We start from the raw sequence: 22,253 nt of genomic DNA on the forward strand, positions 1-22,253 counted from the left end.
AGTGGAATAGACAGACTGGCCTGCTGTTCTGTTCTGTAGGGTCTAGGAGTGGAATAGACAGACTGGCCTGCTGTTCTGTTCTGTAGGGTCTAGGAGTGGAATAGACAGACTGGCCTGCTGTTCTGTTCTGTAGGGTCTAGGAGTGGAATAGACAGACTGGTTTCACTACAACACACAGCGTGTTGCTCTCGTCTCTTCTCACTCTGTAATGTAAAGCAGAACAGATCAGTTTAATCTCTCTGATTAGTAGAGTTTCTACTGCTTCTGCTTGGGTCAGCACGTTACTGATCACACACACAACCACACACACACTCACAACAACAACACACACACGCTCACACCACACACACACACACACGCTCACACCACACACACAACCACACACACTCACACCACACACACACACACACGCTCACACCACACACACACACACACACACACACACACACACACACACACACACACACACACACACACACACACACACACACACACACACACACACACACACACACACACACACACACACACACACACACACACACACACCATTTGGGAAGGAAAGGTAAACGTTAAATCACGGCTGCTGTAAACCTTGTTAGTCATTGCTATGATTTCTCAGTCTGGTAGGTAACCCTGACGTGATGTTTACCTGACTGACTGTCTTATCCCTCTACAGAGCTAGATATCAGTGATGTTTACCTGACTGACTGTCATATCCCTCTACAGAGCTAGATATCACTGATGTTTACCTGACTGACTGTCATATCCCTCTACAGAGCTAGATATCAGTGATGTTTACCTGACTGACTGTCATATCCCTCTACAGAGCTAGATATCACTGATGTTTACCTGACTGACTGTCATATCCCTCTACAGAGCTAGATATCACTGATGTTTACCTGACTGACTGTCATATCCCTCTACAGAGCTAGATATCACTGATGTTTACCTGACTGACTGTCATATCCCTCTACAGAGCTAGATATCACTGATGTTTACCTGACTGACTGTCATATCCCTCTACAGAGCTAGATATCACTGATGTTTACCTGACTGACTGTCATATCCCTCTACAGAGCTAGATATCACTGATGTTTACCTGACTGACTGTCATATCCCTCTACAGAGCTAGATATCACTGATGTTTACCTGACTGACTGTCATATCCCTCTACAGAGCTAGATATCAGTGATGTTTACCTGACTGACTGTCATATCCCTCTACAGAGCTAGATATCAGTGATGTTTACCTGACTGACTGTCATATCCCTCTACAGAGCTAGATATCAGTGATGTTTACCTGACTGACTGTCATATCCCTCTACAGAGCTAGATATCACTGATGTTTACCTGACTGACTGTCATATCCCTCTACAGAGCTAGATATCACTGATGTTTACCTGACTAACTGTCATATCCCTCTACAGAGCTAGATATCAGTGATGTTTACCTGACTGACTGTCATATCCCTCTACAGAGCTAGATATCACTGATGTTTACCTGACTGACTGTCATATCCCTCTACAGAGCTAGATATCAGTGATGTTTACCTGACTGACTGTCATATCCCTTTACAGAGCTAGATATCAGTGATGTTTACCTGACTGACTGTCATATCCCTCTACAGAGCTAGATATCACTGATGTTTACCTGACTGACTGTCATATCCCTCTACAGAGCTAGATATCACTGATGTTTACCTGACTGACTGTCATATCCCTCTACAGAGCTAGATATCAGTGATGTTTACCTGACTGACTGTCATATCCCTCTACAGAGCTAGATATCACTGATGTTTACCTGACTGACTGTCATATCCCTCTACAGAGCTAGATATCACTGATGTTTACCTGACTGACTGTCACATCCCTCTACAGAGCTAGATATCACTGATGTTTACCTGACTGACTGTCATATCCCTCTACAGAGCTAGATATCACTGATGTTTACCTGACTGACTGTCATATCCCTCTACAGAGCTAGATATCACTGATGTTTACCTGACTGACTGTCATATCCCTCTACAGAGCTAGATATCACTGATGTTTACCTGACTGACTGTCATATCCCTCTACAGAGCTAGATATCACTGATGTTTACCTGACTGACTGTCATATCCCTCTACAGAGCTAGATATCACTGATGTTTACCTGACTGACTGTCATATCCCTCTACAGAGCTAGATATCAGTGATGTTTACCTGACTGACTGTCATATCCCTCTACAGAGCTAGATATCACTGATGTTTACCTGACTGACTGTCATATCCCTCTACAGAGCTAGATATCACTGATGTTTACCTGACTGACTGTCATATCCCTCTACAGAGCTAGATATCACTGATGTTTACCTGACTGACTGTCATATCCCTCTACAGAGCTAGATATCAGTGATGTTTACCTGACTGACTGTCATATCCCTTTACAGAGCTAGATATCAGTGATGTTTACCTGACTGACTGTCATATCCCTCTACAGAGCTAGATATCAGTGATGTTTACCTGACTGACTGTCATATCCCTCTACAGAGCTAGATATCACTGATGTTTACCTGACTGACTGTCATATCCCTCTACAGAGCTAGATATCACTGATGTTTACCTGACTGACTGTCATATCCCTCTACAGAGCTAGATATCACTGATGTTTACCTGACTGACTGTCAAATCCCTCTACAGAGCTAGATATCAGTGATGTTTACCTGACTGACTGTCATATCCCTCTACAGAGCTAGATATCAGTGATGTTTACCTGACTGACTGTCATATCCCTCTACAGAGCTAGATATCAGTGATGTTTACCTGACAACCAGGGTTGCACGCCAGACCCAGTCATGTGAAATCCTTAGATCCATAAATTAGGACCTAATGAATTTATTTCAATTGACTGATTTCTTTATGTGAACTGTAACTCAGTAAAATCTTTGAAATTGTTTGCATGTTGCGTTTATATTTTTGTTCAGAATAGTTTATTATCCTAATTAACAGTATAAGCGAAAAGGAAATTAGCATTCAGCCTGGCCTCTTTCTCTCTCTCTGGCAGATTCATATTGTGTCAACACAACAACACAATGAATATTTATTATTCAAGATGACATATTTATTCCACTTTGATAATTAACCCAGAAAGGAGAATAAGTTGTTTACTTTCATCTGTCAATTAAACAACAAGTAGATTTAGTCGTGAATCTGGAAATGTCTTGTTTCATAATTAGAAGGCAGTTCAAGGCTCTCTGTCATTCTCACCCTCTCTGTCTGTCTGTCTGTCTGTCTGTCTGTCTGTCTGTCTGTCTGTCTGTCTGTCTGTCTGTCTGTCTGTCTGTCTGTCTGTCTGTCTGTCTGTCTCTCTGTCATTCTCACCCTGTCTGTCTGTCTGTCTGTCTGTCTGTCTCTCTGTCTGTCTGTCTGTCTGTCTGTCTGTCTGTCTGTCTGTCTGTCTGTCTGTCTGTCTGTCTGTCTGTCTGTCTGTCATTCTCACCCAGTCTGAGAGTCTGTGTCTGTCTGTCTGTCTGTCTGTCTGTCTGTCTGTCTGTCTGTCTGTCTGTCTGTCTGTCTGTCTCTCTGTCATTCTCACCCTGTCTGAGAGTCTGTGTCTGTCTGTCTCTGTCATTCTCACCCAGTCTGAGAGTCTGTGTCTGTCTGTCTCTGTCATTCTCACCCAATCTGAGAGTCTGTGTCTGTCTGTCTCACTGTCATTCTCACCCAGTCTGATTCCACTCTAGCCTGGTTCCAGACCTGTTTATGGTGGTGTTGGCTAGTCTGACTCTACTCTAGCCTGGTTCCAGACTTGTTTGTGGTGGGACCAGGCTAGTCTGACTCTAGCCTAGCCTGGTTCCAGACCTGTTTGTGGTGGGACCAGGCTAGTCTGACTCTACTCTAGCCTGGTTCCAGACCTGTTTGTTGTGGGACCAGGCTAGTCTGACTCCACTCTAGCCTGGTTCCAGACCTGTTTGTGGTGGGGCCAGGCTAGTCTGACTCTACTCTAGCCTGGTTCCAGACCTGTTTGTGGTGTGACCAGGCTAGTCTGACTCTAGCCTGGTAGTGCTGCTTATCATTCACTGGACCAGACAATTTAGAAAGAGACAGAATTATTATGAGGGCCTCTCGCTCTTTGTTTCCCCTCTAGAGAACGTATATAGAGTATTAGAGACATGTAGAACACATTTACAGTATTAGAGACATGTAGAACACATTTACAGTATTAGAGACATGTAGAACACATTTACAGTATGAGAGACATGTAGAACACATTTACAGTATTAGAGACATGTAGAACACATTTACAGTATGAGAGACATGTAGAACACATTTACAGTATTAGAGACATGTAGAACACATTTACAGTATTAGAGACATGTAGAACACATTTACAGTATGAGAGACATGTAGAACACATTTACAGTATTAGAGACATGTAGAACACATTTACAGTATGAGAGACATGTAGAACACATTTACAGTATTAGAGACATGTAGATCACATTTACAATATTAGAGACATGTAGAACACATTTACAGTATGAGAGACATGTAGAACACATTTACAGTATTAGAGACATGTAGAACACATTTACAGTATGAGAGACATGTAGAACACATTTACGGTATTAGAGATGTAGAACACATTTACAGTATTAGAGACATGTAGAACACATTTACAGTATTCGAGACATGTAGAACACATTTACAGTATGAGAGACATGTAGAACACATTTACAGTATTAGAGACATGTAGAACACATTTACAGTATTAGAGACATGTAGAACACATTTACAGTATGAGAGACATGTAGAACACATTTACGGTATTAGAGACATGTAGAACACATTTACAGTATTAGAGACATGTAGAACACATTTACAGTATGAGAGACATGTAGAACACATTTACAGTATTAGAGACATGTAGAACACATTTACAGTATGAGAGACATGTAGAACACATTTACAGTATGAGAGACATGTAGAACACATTTACAGTATGAGAGACATGTAGAACACATTTACAGTATGAGAGACATGTAGAACACATTTACAGTATTAGAGACATGTAGAACACATTTACAGTATTAGAGACATGTACATTTTGTCTTGCCCATTCACCCTCTGAATTGCACAAATACTCGAGGCTTAAACATTCATGTTTTGTCTACTCAGTGTAAAAATCCCTGTCTTAGGTCAGTTAGGATCACCACTTTAATTTAAGAATGTGAAATGTCAGAATAATAGTAGAGATAATTATTTATTTCAGCTTTTATTTCTTTCATCACATTCCCAGTGGGTCAGAAGTTTACATACACTCAATTAGTATTTGGTAGCATTGCCTTTAAATTGTTTAACTTGGGTCAAACATTTTGGGTAGCCTTCCACAAGCTTCTCACAATAAGTTGGATACATTTTGGCTCATTCCTCCTGACAGAGCTGGTGTAACTGAGTCAGGTTTGTAGGCCTCCTTGCTCGCACATGCTTTTTCAGTTCTGCCCATAAATGTTCTATAGGGTTGAGGTCAGGGCCTTGTGATGGCCACTCCAATACCTTGACTTTATTGTCCTTAAGCCATTTTTTCACAACTTTGGAAGTATGCTTGGGGTCATTGTCCATTTGGAAGACCCATTTTTGACCAAGCTTTAACTTCCTGACTGATGTCTTGAGATGTTGCTTCAATATATCCACATAATTTTCAATACTAATGATGTCCGCTATTTTGTAAAGTGCACCAGCCCCTCCTGCAGCAAAGCACCCCCACAACATGATGCTGCCACCCCCGTGCTTCACGGTTGGGATAGTGTTCTTCGGCTTGCAATCCTCCCCCTTTTTCCTCCAAACATAACGATGGTCATTATGGCCAAACAGTTCTATTTTTGTTTCATTAGACCAGAGGACATTTCTCCAAAAAGTACGATCTTTGTCCCCATGTGCAGTTGCAAACCGTAGTCTGGCTATTTTATGGCGGTTTTGGAGCAGTGGCTTCTTCCTTGCTGAGCGGCCTTTCAGGTTACGTCGATATAGGACTCGTTTTACTGTGGATATAGATACTTTTGTACCTGTTTCCTCCAGCATCTTCACAAGGTCCTTTGCTGTTGTTCTGAGATTGATTTGCACTTTTCGCACCAAAGTACGTTCATCTCTAGGAGACAGAACACGTCTCCTTCCTGAGAGGTATTTTTATTTATTTGATTTATTTCACCTTTATTTAACCAGGTCGGCCAGTTGAGAACACCTTTATTTAACCAGGTCGGCCCGTATTTCACCTTTATTTAACCAGGTAGGCCAGTTGAGAACACCTTTATTTAACCAGGTCGGCCCATATTTCACCTTTATTTAACCAGGTAGGCCAGTTGAGAACACCTCTATTTATCCAGGTCGACCCGTATTTCACCTTTATTTAACCAGGTAGGCCAGTTGAGAACACCTTTATTTAACCAGGTCGGCCCGTATTTCACCTTTATTTAACCAGGTAGGCCAGTTGAGAACACCTTTATTTAACCAGGTCGGCCCGTATTTCACCTTTATTTAACCAGGTAGGCCAGTTGAGAACACCTTTATTTAACCAGGTCGGCCAGTTGAGAACAAGTTCTCATTTACAACTGCCACCTGGCCAAGATATGTAGCTGTTCTCTGGCTGTGGTTCAATGTGGAGTAGTAACGTAGCCATCCTCTGGCTGTGGTTCAATGTGGAGTAGTAATGTAGCCATCCTCTGTGGTTCAATGTGGAGTAGTAATGTAGCCATCCTCTGGCTGTGGTTCAGTGTGGAGTAGTAATGTTGCCATCCTCTGTGGTTCAATGTGGAGTAGTGATGTAGCTGTCCTCTGTGGTTCAATGTACAGTAGTAATGTAGCCATCCTCTGGCTGTGGTTCAATGTGGAGTAGTGATGTAGCTGTCCTCTGTGGTTCAATGTACAGTAGTAATGTAGCCATCCTCTGGCTGTGGTTCAGTGTGGAGTAGTAATGTTGCCATCCTCTGTGGTTCAATGTGGAGTAGTGATGTAGCTGTCCTCTGTGGTTCAATGTACAGTAGTAATGTAGCCATCCTCTGGCTGTGGTTCAGTGTGGAGTAGTAATGTTGCCATCCTCTGTGGTTCAATGTGGAGTAGTAATGTAGCCATCCTCTGTGGTTCAATGTACAGTAGTAATGTAGCCATCCTCTGGCTGTGGTTCAATGTACAGTAGTAATGTAGCCATCCTCTGTGGTTCAATGTACAGTAGTAATGTAGCCATCCTCTGGCTGTGGTTCAATGTACAGTAGTAATGTAGCCATCCTCTGTGGTTCAATGTGGAGTAGTGATGTAGCTGTCCTCTGTGGTTCAATGTACAGTAGTAATGTAGCCATCCTCTGGCTGTGGTTCAATGTGGAGTAGTAATGTAGCCATCCTCTGTGGTTCAATGTACAGTAGTAATGTTGCCATCCTCTGGCTATGGTTCAATGTACAGTAGTAATGTTGCCGTCCTCTGGCTGTGGTTCAATGTGGAGTAGTAATGTAGCCATCCTCTGTGGTTCAATGTACAGTAGTAATGTTGCCGTCCTCTGGCTGTGGTTCAATGTGGAGTAGTAATGTAGCCATCCTCTGTGGTTCAATGTACAGTAGTAATGTAGCAGAATGTTTGACAGTCACATTTCCTTCACTCAGTCATTTCCTGTCATTTCTCTGGAGATCGATGATTATCCAGTGGAGGAAATAGAACATATAAACCACCTGTTCTGAACTAATATTTATACCAAACGTTTTAGGGTCCAAACCCAGATCGGCTACATATCTCTTAGGGTTCAAACCCAGATCGGCTACATATCTCTTAGGGTCCAAACCCAGATCGGCTACATATCTCTTAGGGTTCAAACCCAGATCGGCTACATATCTCTTAGGGTCCAAACCCAGATCGGCTACATATCTCTTAGGGTCCAAACCCAGATCGGCTACATATCTCTTAGGGTCCAAACCCAGATCGGCTACATATCTCTTAGGGTCCAAACCCAGATCGGCTACATATCTCTTAGGGTCCAATCCCAGATCGGCTACATATCTCTTAGGGTCCAAACCCAGATCGGCTACATATCTCTTAGGGTCCAAACCCAGATCGGCTACATATCTCTTAGGGTCCAAACCCAGATCGGCTACATATCTCTTAGGGTCCAAACCCAGATCGGCTACATATCTCTTAGGGTCCAAACCCAGATCGGCTACATATCTCTTAGGGTCCAAACCCAGATCGGCTACATATCTCTTAGGGTCCAAACCCAGATCGGCTACATATCTCTTAGGGTCCAAACCCAGATCGGCTACATATCTCTTAGGGTCCAAACCCAGATCGGCTACATATCTCTTAGGGTCCAAACCCAGATCGGCTACATATCTCTTAGGGTCCAAACCCAGATCGGCTACATATCTCTTAGGGTCCAAACCCAGATCGGCTACATATCGCTTAGGGTCCAAACCCAGATCGGCTACATATCTCTTAGGGTCCAAACCCAGATCGGCTACATATCTCTTAGGGTCCAAACCCAGATCGGCTACATATCTCTTAGGGTCCAAACCCAGATCGGCTACTTATCTCTTAGGGTCCAAACCCAGATCGGCTACATATCTCTTAGGGTCCAAACCCAGATCGGCTACATATCTCTTAGGGTCCAAACCCAGATCGGCTACATATCTCCACATCCATAGACCTTGCGTTATTTTTGTCCTCCACCACACAGTCAGCAGGAAAAGGGTTAGCGAACTACTTTACCTCTACTACCTTACCATGACAAATATCTTCAATCTCTAACGTCAACGTTGAACAATGACAAGTCAGCCTTTGAATCATGTTTTTAATGAACAGCAAGGTGAGCTTACAACATGGTTTGTTCGGTTTGCAGTAGCGTTAAATGCTTTAGCTAGATTCATTACATCCCTCTGGGTTTCACCAGATCACAGCCTGGGGCGGCAGGGTAGCCTAGTGGTTAGAGCGTTGGAAGGTTGTAAGTTCAAACCCCCGAGCTGACAAGGTACAAAATCTGTCGTTCTGCCCCTGAACAAGGCAGTTAACCCACTGTTCCTAGGCCGTCATTGAAGATAAGAGTTTGTTCTTAACTGACTTGCCTAGTAAAATAAAGATAAAATAAATCAATAAAAAAAACAGCCTGGTTCTGGAGTCCCTAAAACATTAAACAACATAGGTTAACGAGTCATACGAATGTCCAACACCCATATAACCAGCTACATGTATAGCTAGTTGGCTAATGTTAGCTAGTCAGCTTGTTAAATAGCGATTTTTATAAATGAATTTTATGTCAACATATGCATAATCGTTTCCCTACATGAAGTAAAATGTGTTGCGTGATTGGTTAGGAAGTTGTAATGACTCTCTGTTCCGTCAGAAGCTCTTCAGAAGCTCGTTCTCTGGTGTATAATTCATGGTGTTGTGATGTTCAGAGGAGGAGAGTTGTCTTCTAGGAACTGCTAGTCTGTTCTGTTCTGTTCCAATCTGTTCTGTTCTGTTCTGTTCCAGTCTGTTCTGTTTTACTCTGTTCTGTTCTGTTCTGTTCCAGTCTGTTCTGTTCTACTCTGTTCCAATCTGTTCTGTTCTACTCTGTTCTGTTCTGTTCTGTTCTGTTCCAGTCTGTTCTGTTCTGTTCCAGTCTGTTCTGTTCTACTCTGTTCCAATCTGTTCTGTTCTACTCTGTTCTGTTCTGTTCTGTTCCAGTCTGTTCTGTTCTACTCTGTTCTGTTCTGTTCTGTTCTGTTCCAGTCTGTTCTGTTCTGTTCCAGTCTGTTCTGTTCTGTTCTGTTCCAATCTGTTCTGTTCTACTCTGTTCTGTTCTGTTCTGTTCCAGTCTGTTCTGTTCTACTCTGTTCTGTTCTACTCTGTTCTGTTCTGTTCTGTTCCAGTCTGTTCTGTTCTACTCTGTTCTGTTCTACTCTGTTCTGTTCTGTTCCAATCTGTTCTGTTCTACTCTGTTCTGTTCCAATCTGTTCTGTTCTACTCTGTTATGTTCCAATCTGTTCTGTTCTGTTCCAATCTGTTCTGTTCTGTTCCAGTCTGTTCTGTTCTACTCTGTTCTGTTCTGTTCTACTCTGTTCTGTTCTGTTCTGTTCTACTCTGTTCTGTTCCAATCTGCTCTGTTCTGTTCTGTTCCAATCTGTTCTGTTCCAATCTGTTCTGTTCTGTTCTGTTCCAATCTGTTCTGTTCTACTCTGTTCTGTTCTGTTCTGTTCTACTCTGTTCTGTTCCAATCTGCTCTGTTCTGTTCTGTTCCAATCTGTTCTGTTCCAATCTGTTCTGTTCTGTTCTGTTCCAATCTGTTCTGTTCTACTCTGTTCTGTTCTGTTCTGTTCTACTCTGTTCTGTTCTGTTCTGTTCCAATCTGTTCTGTTCTACTCTGTTCTGTTCTGTTCTGTTCTACTCTGTTCTGTTCTGTTCTGTTCTACTCTGTTCTGTTCCAATCTGCTCTGTTCTGTTCTGTTCCAATCTGTTCTGTTCCAATCTGTTCTGTTCTGTTCTGTTCCAATCTGTTCTGTTGTATTTTGTTATATTCTGCTCTGTTCTGTTCTGTTCCAATCTGCTCTGTTCTGTTCTGTTCCAATCTGTTCTGTTCCAATCTGTTCTGTTCTGTTCTGTTCCAATCTGTTCTGTTGTATTTTGTTATATTCTGCTCTGTTCTGTTCTGTTCTAGTCCTCTGAAGTCCTCTGATGACTAACATGGACAGATCTGTCTGATGTGGTCAACACTGTCTGGCACCATTAGACTGTCTTTCAGCCTCTCCTTCATAATCTCCTCTCTCCTCTCTGTCAGTCCCAAGACTCCATGTTACCACTGGGCCTGTTTCCCGCTATCCAATTGGACTAGATTTTGTCCACTAACCTTACAACCAAATTCATATGAAAAGTATAAGTTACAGTCTCTCTCCCTGGTAGCCCTCATAACAACAACAATCTCAACATAACTGTCTTGGTGCTCAGACTTTCCCTCAGTCAGCAGTGTTCTGTTAGAGGACACACACCTACTGGAGAGAGGGACACACACCTACTGGAGAGAGGGACACACACCTACTGGAGAGAGGGACACACACACACAGCTAATCTATGGCTATGGAGAGAGGGACACACACCTACTGGAGAGTGGGACACACACACAGCTAATATATGGCTATGGAGAGAGGGACATACACCTACAGCTAATCTAATGCTATGGAGAGAGGGACACACACCTACATCTAATCTATGGCTATGGAGAGAGGGACACACACCTACAGCTAATCTATGGCTATGGAGAGAGGGACACACACACACAGCTAATCTATGGCGATGGAGAGAGGGACACACACACACACAGCTAATCTATGGCTATGGAGAGAGGGACACACACCTACATCTAATCTATGGCTATGGAGAGAGGGACACACACCTACAGCTAATCTATGGCTATGGAGAGAGGGACACACACACACAGCTAATCTATGGCTATGTAGAGAGAGACACACACAGCTATTCTATGGCTATGGAGAGAGGGACACACACCTACAGCTAATCTATGGCTATGGAGAGAGGGACATACACAGCTAATCTATGGCTATGGAGAGAGGGACATACACCTACAGCTAATCTATGGCTATGTAGAGAGGGACACACACACAGCTAATCTATGGCTATGGAGAGAGGGACACACACACAGCTAATCTATGGCTTTGGAGAGAGGGACACACACACCTACAGCTAATCTATGGCTATGGAGAGAGGGACACACACACCTACAGCTAATCTATGGCTTTGGAGAGAGGGACACACACACCTACAGCTAATCTATGGCTATGGAGAGTGGGACACACACACAGCTAATATATGGCTATGGAGAGAGGGACATACACCTACAGCTAATCTATGGCTATGGAGAGAGGGACACACACCTACAGCTAATCTATGGCTATGGAGAGAGGGACACACACCTACAGCTAATCTATGGCTATGGAGAGAGGGACATACACTTACAGCTAATCTATGGCTATGGAGAGAGGGACACACACCTACATCTAATCTATGGCTATGGAGAGAGGGACATACACTTACAGCTAATCTATGGCTATGAAGAGAGGGACACACACCTACAGCTAATCTATGGCTATGGAGAGAGGGACATACACTTACAGCTAATCTATGGCTATGGAGAGAGGGACACACACCTACATCTAATCTATGGCTATGGAAAGAGGGACACACACCTACAGCTAATCTATGGCTATGGAGAGAGGGACACACACCTACAGCCAATCTATGGCAATGGAGAGAGGGACATACACAGCTAATCTATGGCTATGGAGAGAGGGACATACACCTACAGCTAATCTATGGCTATGTAGAGAGAGACACACACAGCTAATCTATGGCTATGGAGATAGGGACACACACACAGCTAATCTATGGCTATGGAGAGAGGGACACACACACCTACAGCTAATCTATGGCTATGGAGAGAGGGACACACACACCTACAGCTAATCTATGGCTACGGAGAGAGGGACACACACACCTACAGCTAATGTATGGCTATGGAGAGAGGGACACACACACCTACAGCTAATCTATGGCTATGGAGAGAGGGACATACACCTACAGATAATCTATGGCTATGGAGAGAGGGACACACACCTACAGCTAATCTATGGCTATGGAGAGAGGGATACACACAGCTAAATCTATGGCTACGGAGAGAGGGACACACACACCTACAGCTAATCTATGGCTATGGAGAGAGGGACATACACCTACAGCTAATCTATGGCTATGGAGAGAGGGACACACACAGCTAAATCTATGGCTACGGAGAGAGGGACACACACACACTGATATGGCTACGTAGGGAGGGACATACTCACACTGATATGACTATGTAGAGAGGGACATACTCACACTGATATGACTATGTAGAGAGGGACATACTCACACTGATATGGCTACGTAGAGAGGGACATACTCACACTGATATGACTATGTAGAGAGGGACATACTCACACTGATATGACTATGTAGAGAGGGACATACTCACACTGATATGACTATGTAGAGAGGGACATACTCACACTGATATGACTATGTAGAGAGGGACATACTCACACTGATATGACTATGTAGAGAGGGACATACTCACACTGATATGACTATGTAGAGAGGGACATACTCACACTGATATGACTATGTAGAGAGGGACATACTCACACTGATATGACTATGTAGAGAGGGACATACTCACACTGATATGACTATGTAGAGAGGGACATACTCACACTGATATGACTATGTAGAGAGGGACATACTCACACTGATATGGCTACGTAGAGAGGGACATACTCACACTGATATGGCTACGTAGAGAGGGACATACTCACACTGATATGGCTACGTAGAGAGGGACATACTCACACTGATATGACTATGTAGAGAGGGACATACTCACACTGATATGACTATGTAGAGAGGGACATACTCACACTGATATGACTATGTAGAGAGGGACATACTCACACTGATATGACTATGTAGAGAGGGACATACTCACACTGATATGACTATGTAGAGAGGGACATACTCACACTGATATGACTATGTAGAGAGGGACATACTCACACTGATATGGCTATACAGAGAGGGACATACTCACACTGATATGGCTATGTAGAGAGGGACATACTCACACTGATATGACTATGTAGAGAGGGACATACTCACACTGATATGACTATGTAGAGAGGGACATACTCACACTGATATGACTATGTAGAGAGGGACATACTCACACTGATATGACTATGTAGAGAGGGACATACTCACACTGATATGACTATGTAGAGAGGGACATACTCACACTGATATGACTATGTAGAGAGGGACATACTCACACTGATATGGCTATGTAGAGAGGGACATACTCACACTGATATGACTATGTAGAGAGGGACATACTCACACTGATATGACTATGTAGAGAGGGACATACTCACACTGATATGACTATGTAGAGAGGGACATACTCACACTGATATGACTATGTAGAGAGGGACATACTCACACTGATATGACTATGTAGAGAGGGACATACTCACACTGATATGACTATGTAGAGAGGGACATACTCACACTGATATGGCTACGTAGAGAGGGACATACTCACACTGATATGACTATGTAGAGAGGGACATACTCACACTGATATGACTATGTAGAGAGGGACATACTCACACTGATATGACTATGTAGAGAGGGACATACTCACACTGATATGACTATGTAGAGAGGGACATACTCACACTGATATGACTATGTAGAGAGGGACATACTCACACTGATATGACTATGTAGAGAGGGACATACTCACACTGATATGACTATGTAGAGAGGGACATACTCACACTGATATGACTATGTAGAGAGGGACATACTCACACTGATATGACTATGTAGAGAGGGACATACTCACACTGATATGACTATGTAGAGAGGGACATACTCACACTGATATGGCTACGTAGAGAGGGACATACTCACACTGATATGGCTACGTAGAGAGGGACATACTCACACTGATATGGCTACGTAGAGAGGGACATACTCACACTGATATGACTATGTAGAGAGGGACATACTCACACTGATATGACTATGTAGAGAGGGACATACTCACACTGATATGACTATGTAGAGAGGGACATACTCACACTGATATGACTATGTAGAGAGGGACATACTCACACTGATATGACTATGTAGAGAGGGACATACTCACACTGATATGACTATGTAGAGAGGGACATACTCACACTGATATGACTATGTAGAGAGGGACATACTCACACTGATATGGCTATGTAGAGAGGGACATACTCACACTGATATGGCTATGTAGAGAGGGACATACTCACACTGATATGACTATGTAGAGAGGGACATACTCACACTGATATGACTACATAGAGAGGGACATACTCACACTGATATGACTATGTAGAGAGGGACATACTCACACTGATATGACTATGTAGAGAGGGACATACTCACACTGATATGACTATGTAGAGAGGGACATACTCACACTGATATGGCTACGTAGAGAGGGACATACTCACACTGATATGACTATGTAGAGAGGGACATACTCACACTGATATGACTATGTAGAGAGGGACATACTCACACTGATATGACTATGTAGAGAGGGACATACTCACACTGATATGGCTATGTAGAGAGGGACATACTCACACTGATATGACTATGTAGAGAGGGACATACTCACACTGATATGACTATGTAGAGAGGGACATACTCACACTGATATGACTATGTAGAGAGGGACATACTCACACTGATATGACTATGTAGAGAGGGACATACTCACACTGATATGGCTATGTAGAGAGGGACATACTCACACTGATATGACTATGTAGAGAGGGACATACTCACACTGATATGACTATGTAGAGAGGGACATACTCACACTGATATGGCTATAAAGAGAGGGACATACTCACACTGATATGACTATGTAGAGAGGGACATACTCACACTGATATGACTATGTAGAGAGGGACATACTCACACTGATATGACTATGTAGAGAGGGACATACTCACACTGATATGACTATGTAGAGAGGGACATACTCACACTGATATGGCTATGTAGAGAGGGACATACTCACACTGATATGACTATGTAGAGAGGGACATACTCACACTGATATGACTATGTAGAGAGGGACATACTCACACTGATATGGCTATGTAGAGAGGGACATACTCACACTGATATGGCTATGTAGAGAGGGACATACTCACACTGATATGACTATGTAGAGAGGGACATACTCACACTGATATGGCTATGTAGAGAGGGACATACTCACACTGATATGACTATGTAGAGAGGGACATACTCACACTGATATGACTATGTAGAGAGGGACATACTCACACTGATATGACTATGTAGAGAGGGACATACTCACACTGATATGACTATGTAGAGAGGGACATACTCACACTGATATGACTATGTAGAGAGGGACATACTCACACTGATATGACTACGTAGAGAGGGACATACTCACACTGATATGACTATGTAGAAAGGGACATACTCACACTGATATGACTACGTAGAGAGGGACATACTCACACTGATATGGCTATGTAGAGAGGGACATACTCACACTGATATGGCTATGTAGAGAGGGACATACTCACACTGATATGGCTATGTAGAGAGGGACATACTCACACTGATATGGCTATGTAGAGAGGGACATACTCACACTGATATGGCTATGTAGAGAGGGACATACTCACACTGATATGACTATGTAGAGAGGGACATACTCACACTGATATGGCTATGTAGAGAGGGACATACTCACACTGATATGGCTATGTGGAGAGGGACATACTCACACTGATATGACTATGGAGAGAGGGACATACTCACACTGATATGACTATGGAGAGAGGGACATACTCACACTGATATGGCTATGTAGAGAGGGACATACTCACACTGATATGGCTATGTAGAGAGGGACATACTCACACTGATATGGCTATGTAGAGAGGGACATACTCACACTGATATGACTATGTAGAGAGGGATATACTCACACTGATATGGCTATGTAGAGAGGGACATACTCACACTGATATGGCTATGTAGAGAGGGACATACTCACACTGATATGGCTATGTAGAGAGGGACATACTCACACTGATATGGCTATGTAGAGAGGGACATACTCACACTGATATGGCTATGTAGAGAGGGACATACTCACACTGATATGGCTATGTAGAGAGGGACATACTCACACTGATATGGCTATGTAGAGAGGGACATACTCACACTGATATGGCTATGTAGAGAGGGACATACTCACACTGATATGACTATGTAGAGAGGGACATACTCACACTGATATGGCTATGTAGAGAGGGACATACTCACACTGATATGGCTATGTAGAGAGGGACATACTCACACTGATATGGCTATGTAGAGAGGGACATACTCACACTGATATGGCTATGTAGAGAGGGACATACTCACACTGATATGACTATGTAGAGAGGGACATACTCACACTGATATGGCTATGTAGAGAGGGACATACTCACACTGATATGACTATGTAGAGAGGGACATACTCACACTGATATGGCTATGTAGAGAGGGACATACTCACACTGATATGGCTATGTAGAGAGGGACATACTCACACTGATATGACTATGTAGAGAGGGACATACTCACACTGATATGGCTATGTAGAGAGGGACATACTCTGGCGTACTCATGGCTGGATTTTGAGTCATCAGGCATACTGTTGAGTCATCAGGCATACTGTTGAGTCATCATGCACACTTTTGAGTCATCAGGCATACTGTTGAGTCATCAGGCACACTGTTGAGTCATCAGGCATACTCATGGCTGGATGTTGAGTCATCAGGCATACTGTTGAGTCATCAGGCATACTCATAGCTGGATTTTGAGTCATCAAGCATACTGTTGAGTCATCAGGCATACTGTTGAGTCATCAGGCATACTTTTGAGTCATCAGGCATACTTTTGAGTCATCAGGCGCACTGTTGAGTCATCAGGCGTACTGTTGAGTCATCAGGCGCACTGTTGAGTCATCAGGCGTACTGTTGAGTCATCAGGCGTACTGTTGAGTTATCAGGCATACTGTTGAGTCATCAGTCATTCTCATGGCTGGATGTTAAGTCTTCAGGCATACTCATGGTTGTATGTTGAGTCATCAAGCATTCTGTTGAGTCACCAGGCATACTCATGGCTGGATGTTGAGTCATCAAGCATACTCACAGCTGGATGTTGAGTCATCAAGCGTACTGTTGAGTAATCAAGCATACTGTTGAGTCATCAAGCATACTGTTGAGTCATCAAGCGTACTGTTGAGTCATCAAGTATACTGTTGAGTCATCAGGCATACTGTTGAGTCATCAGGCGCACTGTTGAGTCATCAGGCGTACTGTTGAGTCATCAGGCGTACTGTTGAGTTATCAGGCATACTGTTGAGTCATCAGGCATTCTCATGGCTGGATGTTAAGTCTTCAGGCATACTCATGGTTGTATGTTGAGTCATCAAGCATTCTGTTGAGTCACCAGGCATACTCATGGCTGGATGTTGAGTCATCAAGCATACTCACAGCTGGATGTTGAGTCATCAAGCATACTCATGGCTGGATGTTGAGTCATCAGGCATACTGTCGAGTCATCAGGCATAATGTTGAGTCATCAGGCATAATTTTGAGTCATCAGGCATACTGTTGAGTCATCAGGCGCACTGTTGAGTCATCAGGCATACTGTTGAGTCATCAGGCATATTGTTGAGTCATCAGGCATACTATTGAGTCATCAGGCATACTGTTGAGTCATCAGGCGTACTGTTGAGTCATCAGGCGTACTGTTGAGTCATCAGGCATACTGTTGAGTCATCAGGCATACTGTTGAGTCATCAGGCATACTGTTGAGTCATCAGGCACAGTGTTGAGTCATCAGGCGTACTGTTGAGTCATCAGGTGCACTGTTGAGTCATCAGGCACACTGTTGAGTCATCAGGCACACTGTTGAGTCATCAGGCACACTGTTGAGTCATTAGGCACTCTTGAGTCATCAGGCATACTGTTGAGTCATCAGGCGTACTCATGGCTGGATTTTGAGTCATCAGGCATACTGTTGAGTCATCAGGCATACTCATGCCTGGATGTTGAGTCACCAAGCATACTGTTGAGTCATCAGGCATACTGTTGAGTCATCAGGCATACTTTTGAGTCATCAGGCATACTTTTGAGTCATCAGGCATACTGTTGAGTCATCAGGCGCACTGTTGAGTCATCAGGCGTACTGTTGAGTCATCAGGTGTACTGTTGAGTTATCAGGCATACTGTTGAGTCATCAGCCATTCTCATGGCTGGATGTTAAGTCTTCAGGCATACTCATGGTTGTATGTTGAGTCATCAAGCATTCTGTTGAGTCACCAGGCATACTCATGGCTGGATGTTGAGTCATCAAGCATACTCACAGCTGGATGTTGAGTTATCAAGCATACTGTCGAGTCATCAGGCATAATGTTGAGTCATCAGGCATAATGTTGAGTCATCAAGTATACTGCTGAGTCATCAAGCATACTCATGGCTGGATGTTGAGTCATCAGGCATACTGTCGAGTCATCAGGCATAATGTTGAGTCATCAGGCATAATGTTGAGTCATCAGGCATACTGCTGAGTCATCAAGTATACTGCTGAGTCATCAAGCATACTCACAGCTGGATGTTGAGTCATCAAGCGTACTGTTGAGTCATCAAGCATACTGTTGAGTCATCAAGCATACTGTTGAGTCATCAAGCGTACTGTTGAGTCATCAAGTATACTGTTGAGTCATCAAGCATACTGTTGAGTCATCAAGAATACTCACAGCAGGATGTTGAGTCATCAAGCATACTGTTGAGTCATCAAGCATACTGTTGAGTCATCAAGCATACTGTTTAGTCATCAAGCATACTGTTGAATCATCAAGCATACTGTTGAGTCATCAAGCATACTGTTGAGTCATCAAGCATACTGTTGAGTCATCAATCATACTGTTTAGTCATCAATCATACTGTTGAGTCATCAAGCATACTGTTGAGTCATCAAGCATACTGTTGAGTCATCAAGCATACTGTTGAGTCATCAATCATACTGTTGAGTCATCAAGCATACTGTTGAGTCATCAAGCATACTGTTGAGTCATCAATCATACTGTTTAGTCATCAAGCATACTGTTGAGTCATCAAGCATACTGTTGAGTCATCAAGCATACTGTTTAGTCATCAAGCATACTGTTGAGTCATCAAGCATACTGTTGAGTCATCAAGCATACTGTTGAGTCATCAAGCATACTGTTTAGTCATCAAGCATACTGTTGAGTCATCAAGCATACTGTTGAGTCATCAAGCATACTGTTTAGTCATCAAGCATACTGTTGAGTCATCAAGCATACTGCTGAGTCATCAAGCATACTGCTGAGTCATCAAGTATACTCACAGCTGGATGTTGAGTCATCAAGCATACTGTTGAGTCATCAAGCATACTGTTGAGTCATCAAGCATACTGTTGAGTCATCAAGTATACTCACAGCAGGATGTTGAGTCATCAAGCATACTGTTGAGTCATCAAGCATACTGCTGAGTCAGTGTAGTTCAGCCTTCTGTCTGAAACCTTTGGGAGTGTAGTAGTGGTGTAGTGTAGTAGTAGTGGTGTAGTGTAGTAGTAGTGTAGTAATAGTGTAGAAGTGTAGTAGTGATGTAGTGTTGTAGTGGTGTGGTGTAGTAGTGGTGTAGTGTAGTAGTGGTGTAGTGGTGTGGTGTAGTAGTGGTGTAGTGTAGTAGTGGTGTAGTGTTGTAGTGGTGTGGTGTAGTAGTGGTGTAGTGTAGTAGTAGTGTAGTAGTGGTGTAGTGTTGTAGTGGTATAGTGTAGTAGTAGTGTAGTAGTGGTGTAGTGTTGTAGTGGTGTAGTTTATTAGTAGTAGTGGTGTAGTGGTGGTGTAGTGTAGTAGTGGTGGAGTAGTGTAGTAGTGGTGTAGTAGTAGTGTAGTAGTGGTGCAGTGTAGTAGTTTTGTAGTGTTGTAGTGGTGTAGTAGTGTTGTAGTGGTGTAGTAGTGTTGTAGTGGTGTAGTAGTGTAGTGGTGTAGTGTAGTAGTGTAGTAGTGGTGTAGTGTAGTAGTGGTGTAGTGTAGTAGTGTAGTGTAGTAGCGGTGTAGTGTAGTAGTGGTGTGGTGTAGTGTAGTAGCGGTGTGGTGTAGTGTAGTAGTGGTGTAGTGTAGTAGTGTAGTGTAGTGGTGTAGTAGTGGTGTAGTGTAGTAGTGGTGTAGTGTAGTAGTGGTATAGTGTAGTAGTGGTGTAGTGTAGTAGTGGTGTAGTGTAGTAGTGGTGTAGTGTAGTAGCGGTGTGGTGTAGTGTAGTAGTGGTGTAGTGTAGTAGTGTAGTGTAGTGGTGTAGTAGCGGTATAGTGTAGTAGTGGTGTAGTGTTGTAGTGGTGTAGTGTAGTAGTGGTGTGGTGTAGTGTAGTAGTGGTGTAGTGTAGTAGTGTAGTGTAGTGGTGTAGTAGTGGTATAGTTTAGTAGTGGTGTAGTGTAGTAGTGGTGTAGTGTAGTAGCGGTGTGGTGTAGTGTAGTAGTGGTGTAGTGTATTAGTGTAGTGTAGTGGTGTAGTAGCGGTATAGTGTAGTAGTGGTGTAGTGTAGTAGTGGTGTAGTGTAGTAGCGGTGTGGTGTAGTGTAGTAGTGGTGTAGTGTATTAGTGTAGTGTAGTGGTGTAGTAGCGGTATAGTGTAGTAGTGGTGTAGTGTAGTAGTGGTGTAGTGTAGTAGTGGTGTAGTGTAGTAGTAGTGTAGTAGTGGTGTAGTGTTGTAGTGGTGTGGTGTAGTAGTGGTGTAGTGTAGTAGTAGTGTAGTAGTGGTGTAGTGTAGTAGTGGTGTGGTGTAGTAGTGGTGTAGTGTAGTAGTGGTGTAGTGTTGTAGTGGTGTGGTGTAGTAGTGGTGTAGTGTAGTGGTGTAGTAGCGGTATAGTGTAGTAGTGGTGTAGTGTTGTAGTGGTGTATTGTAGTAGTAGTGTAGTAGTGGTGTAGTGTTGTAGTGGTGTGGTGTAGTAGTGGTGTAGTGTAGTAGTAGTGTAGTAGTGGTGTAGTGTTGTGGTGGTGTGGTGTAGTAGTGGTGTAGTGTAGTAGTAGTGTAGTAGTGGTGTAGTGTAGTAGTGGTGTAGTGTAGTAGTGGTGTAGTGTAGTAGTGTAGTGGTGTGGTAGCGGTATAGTGTTGTAGTGGTATAGAGTAGTGGTGTAGTGTTGTAGTGGTGTAGTGTAGTAGTGGTGTGGTGTAGTAGTGGTGTAGTGTAGTAGTGGTGTAGTGTAGTAGTGTAGTGGTGTGGTAGCGGTATAGTGTTGTAGTGGTATAGAGTAGTGGTGTAGTGATGTGGTTGTGTTCATGTCTTCCATACTAACAGTGTGTTTCTCTGTCTCTCTGTGTTTCAGGTTCAACTACAGATCTACTCACCATCTGACCATCAACGGCTTCTACGACTTCCTCAACTGGTTCGATGACAGGGCCTGGTACCCACTGGGCAGGATAGTGGGTGGCACGGTGAGTGGAATAACTCAAGTGTATTGTGATTGTGGGCCTTGTACCCACTATGCATTGTGAGTGGATGGGATTAGGAGAGGAAAATAGCTCTCTGTTTCTCTGGC

The 22,253-nt window shown here is 43.2% G+C and overlaps 1 protein-coding gene across 1 annotated transcript in view; it reads left to right on the plus strand.

Moving 5' to 3' along the window:
* LOC149984285 (dolichyl-diphosphooligosaccharide--protein glycosyltransferase subunit STT3B-like) overlaps nucleotides 1–22,253 on the plus strand; it is a 109,208-nt gene that overhangs the window by 11,314 nt on the left and 75,641 nt on the right. The window contains exon 2 of the mRNA XM_090219754.1: nucleotides 22,041–22,149. Coding sequence (XP_090075880.1) covers nucleotides 22,041–22,149 — 109 coding nt within the window. The remainder of the gene's footprint in view (nucleotides 1–22,040; nucleotides 22,150–22,253) is intronic.

Source organism: Oncorhynchus mykiss, chromosome 3 (assembly GCF_057628025.1).
Source record: "Oncorhynchus mykiss isolate SJ-2025 chromosome 3, ASM5762802v1, whole genome shotgun sequence".
Lineage (NCBI taxonomy): Eukaryota > Metazoa > Chordata > Actinopteri > Salmoniformes > Salmonidae > Oncorhynchus > Oncorhynchus mykiss.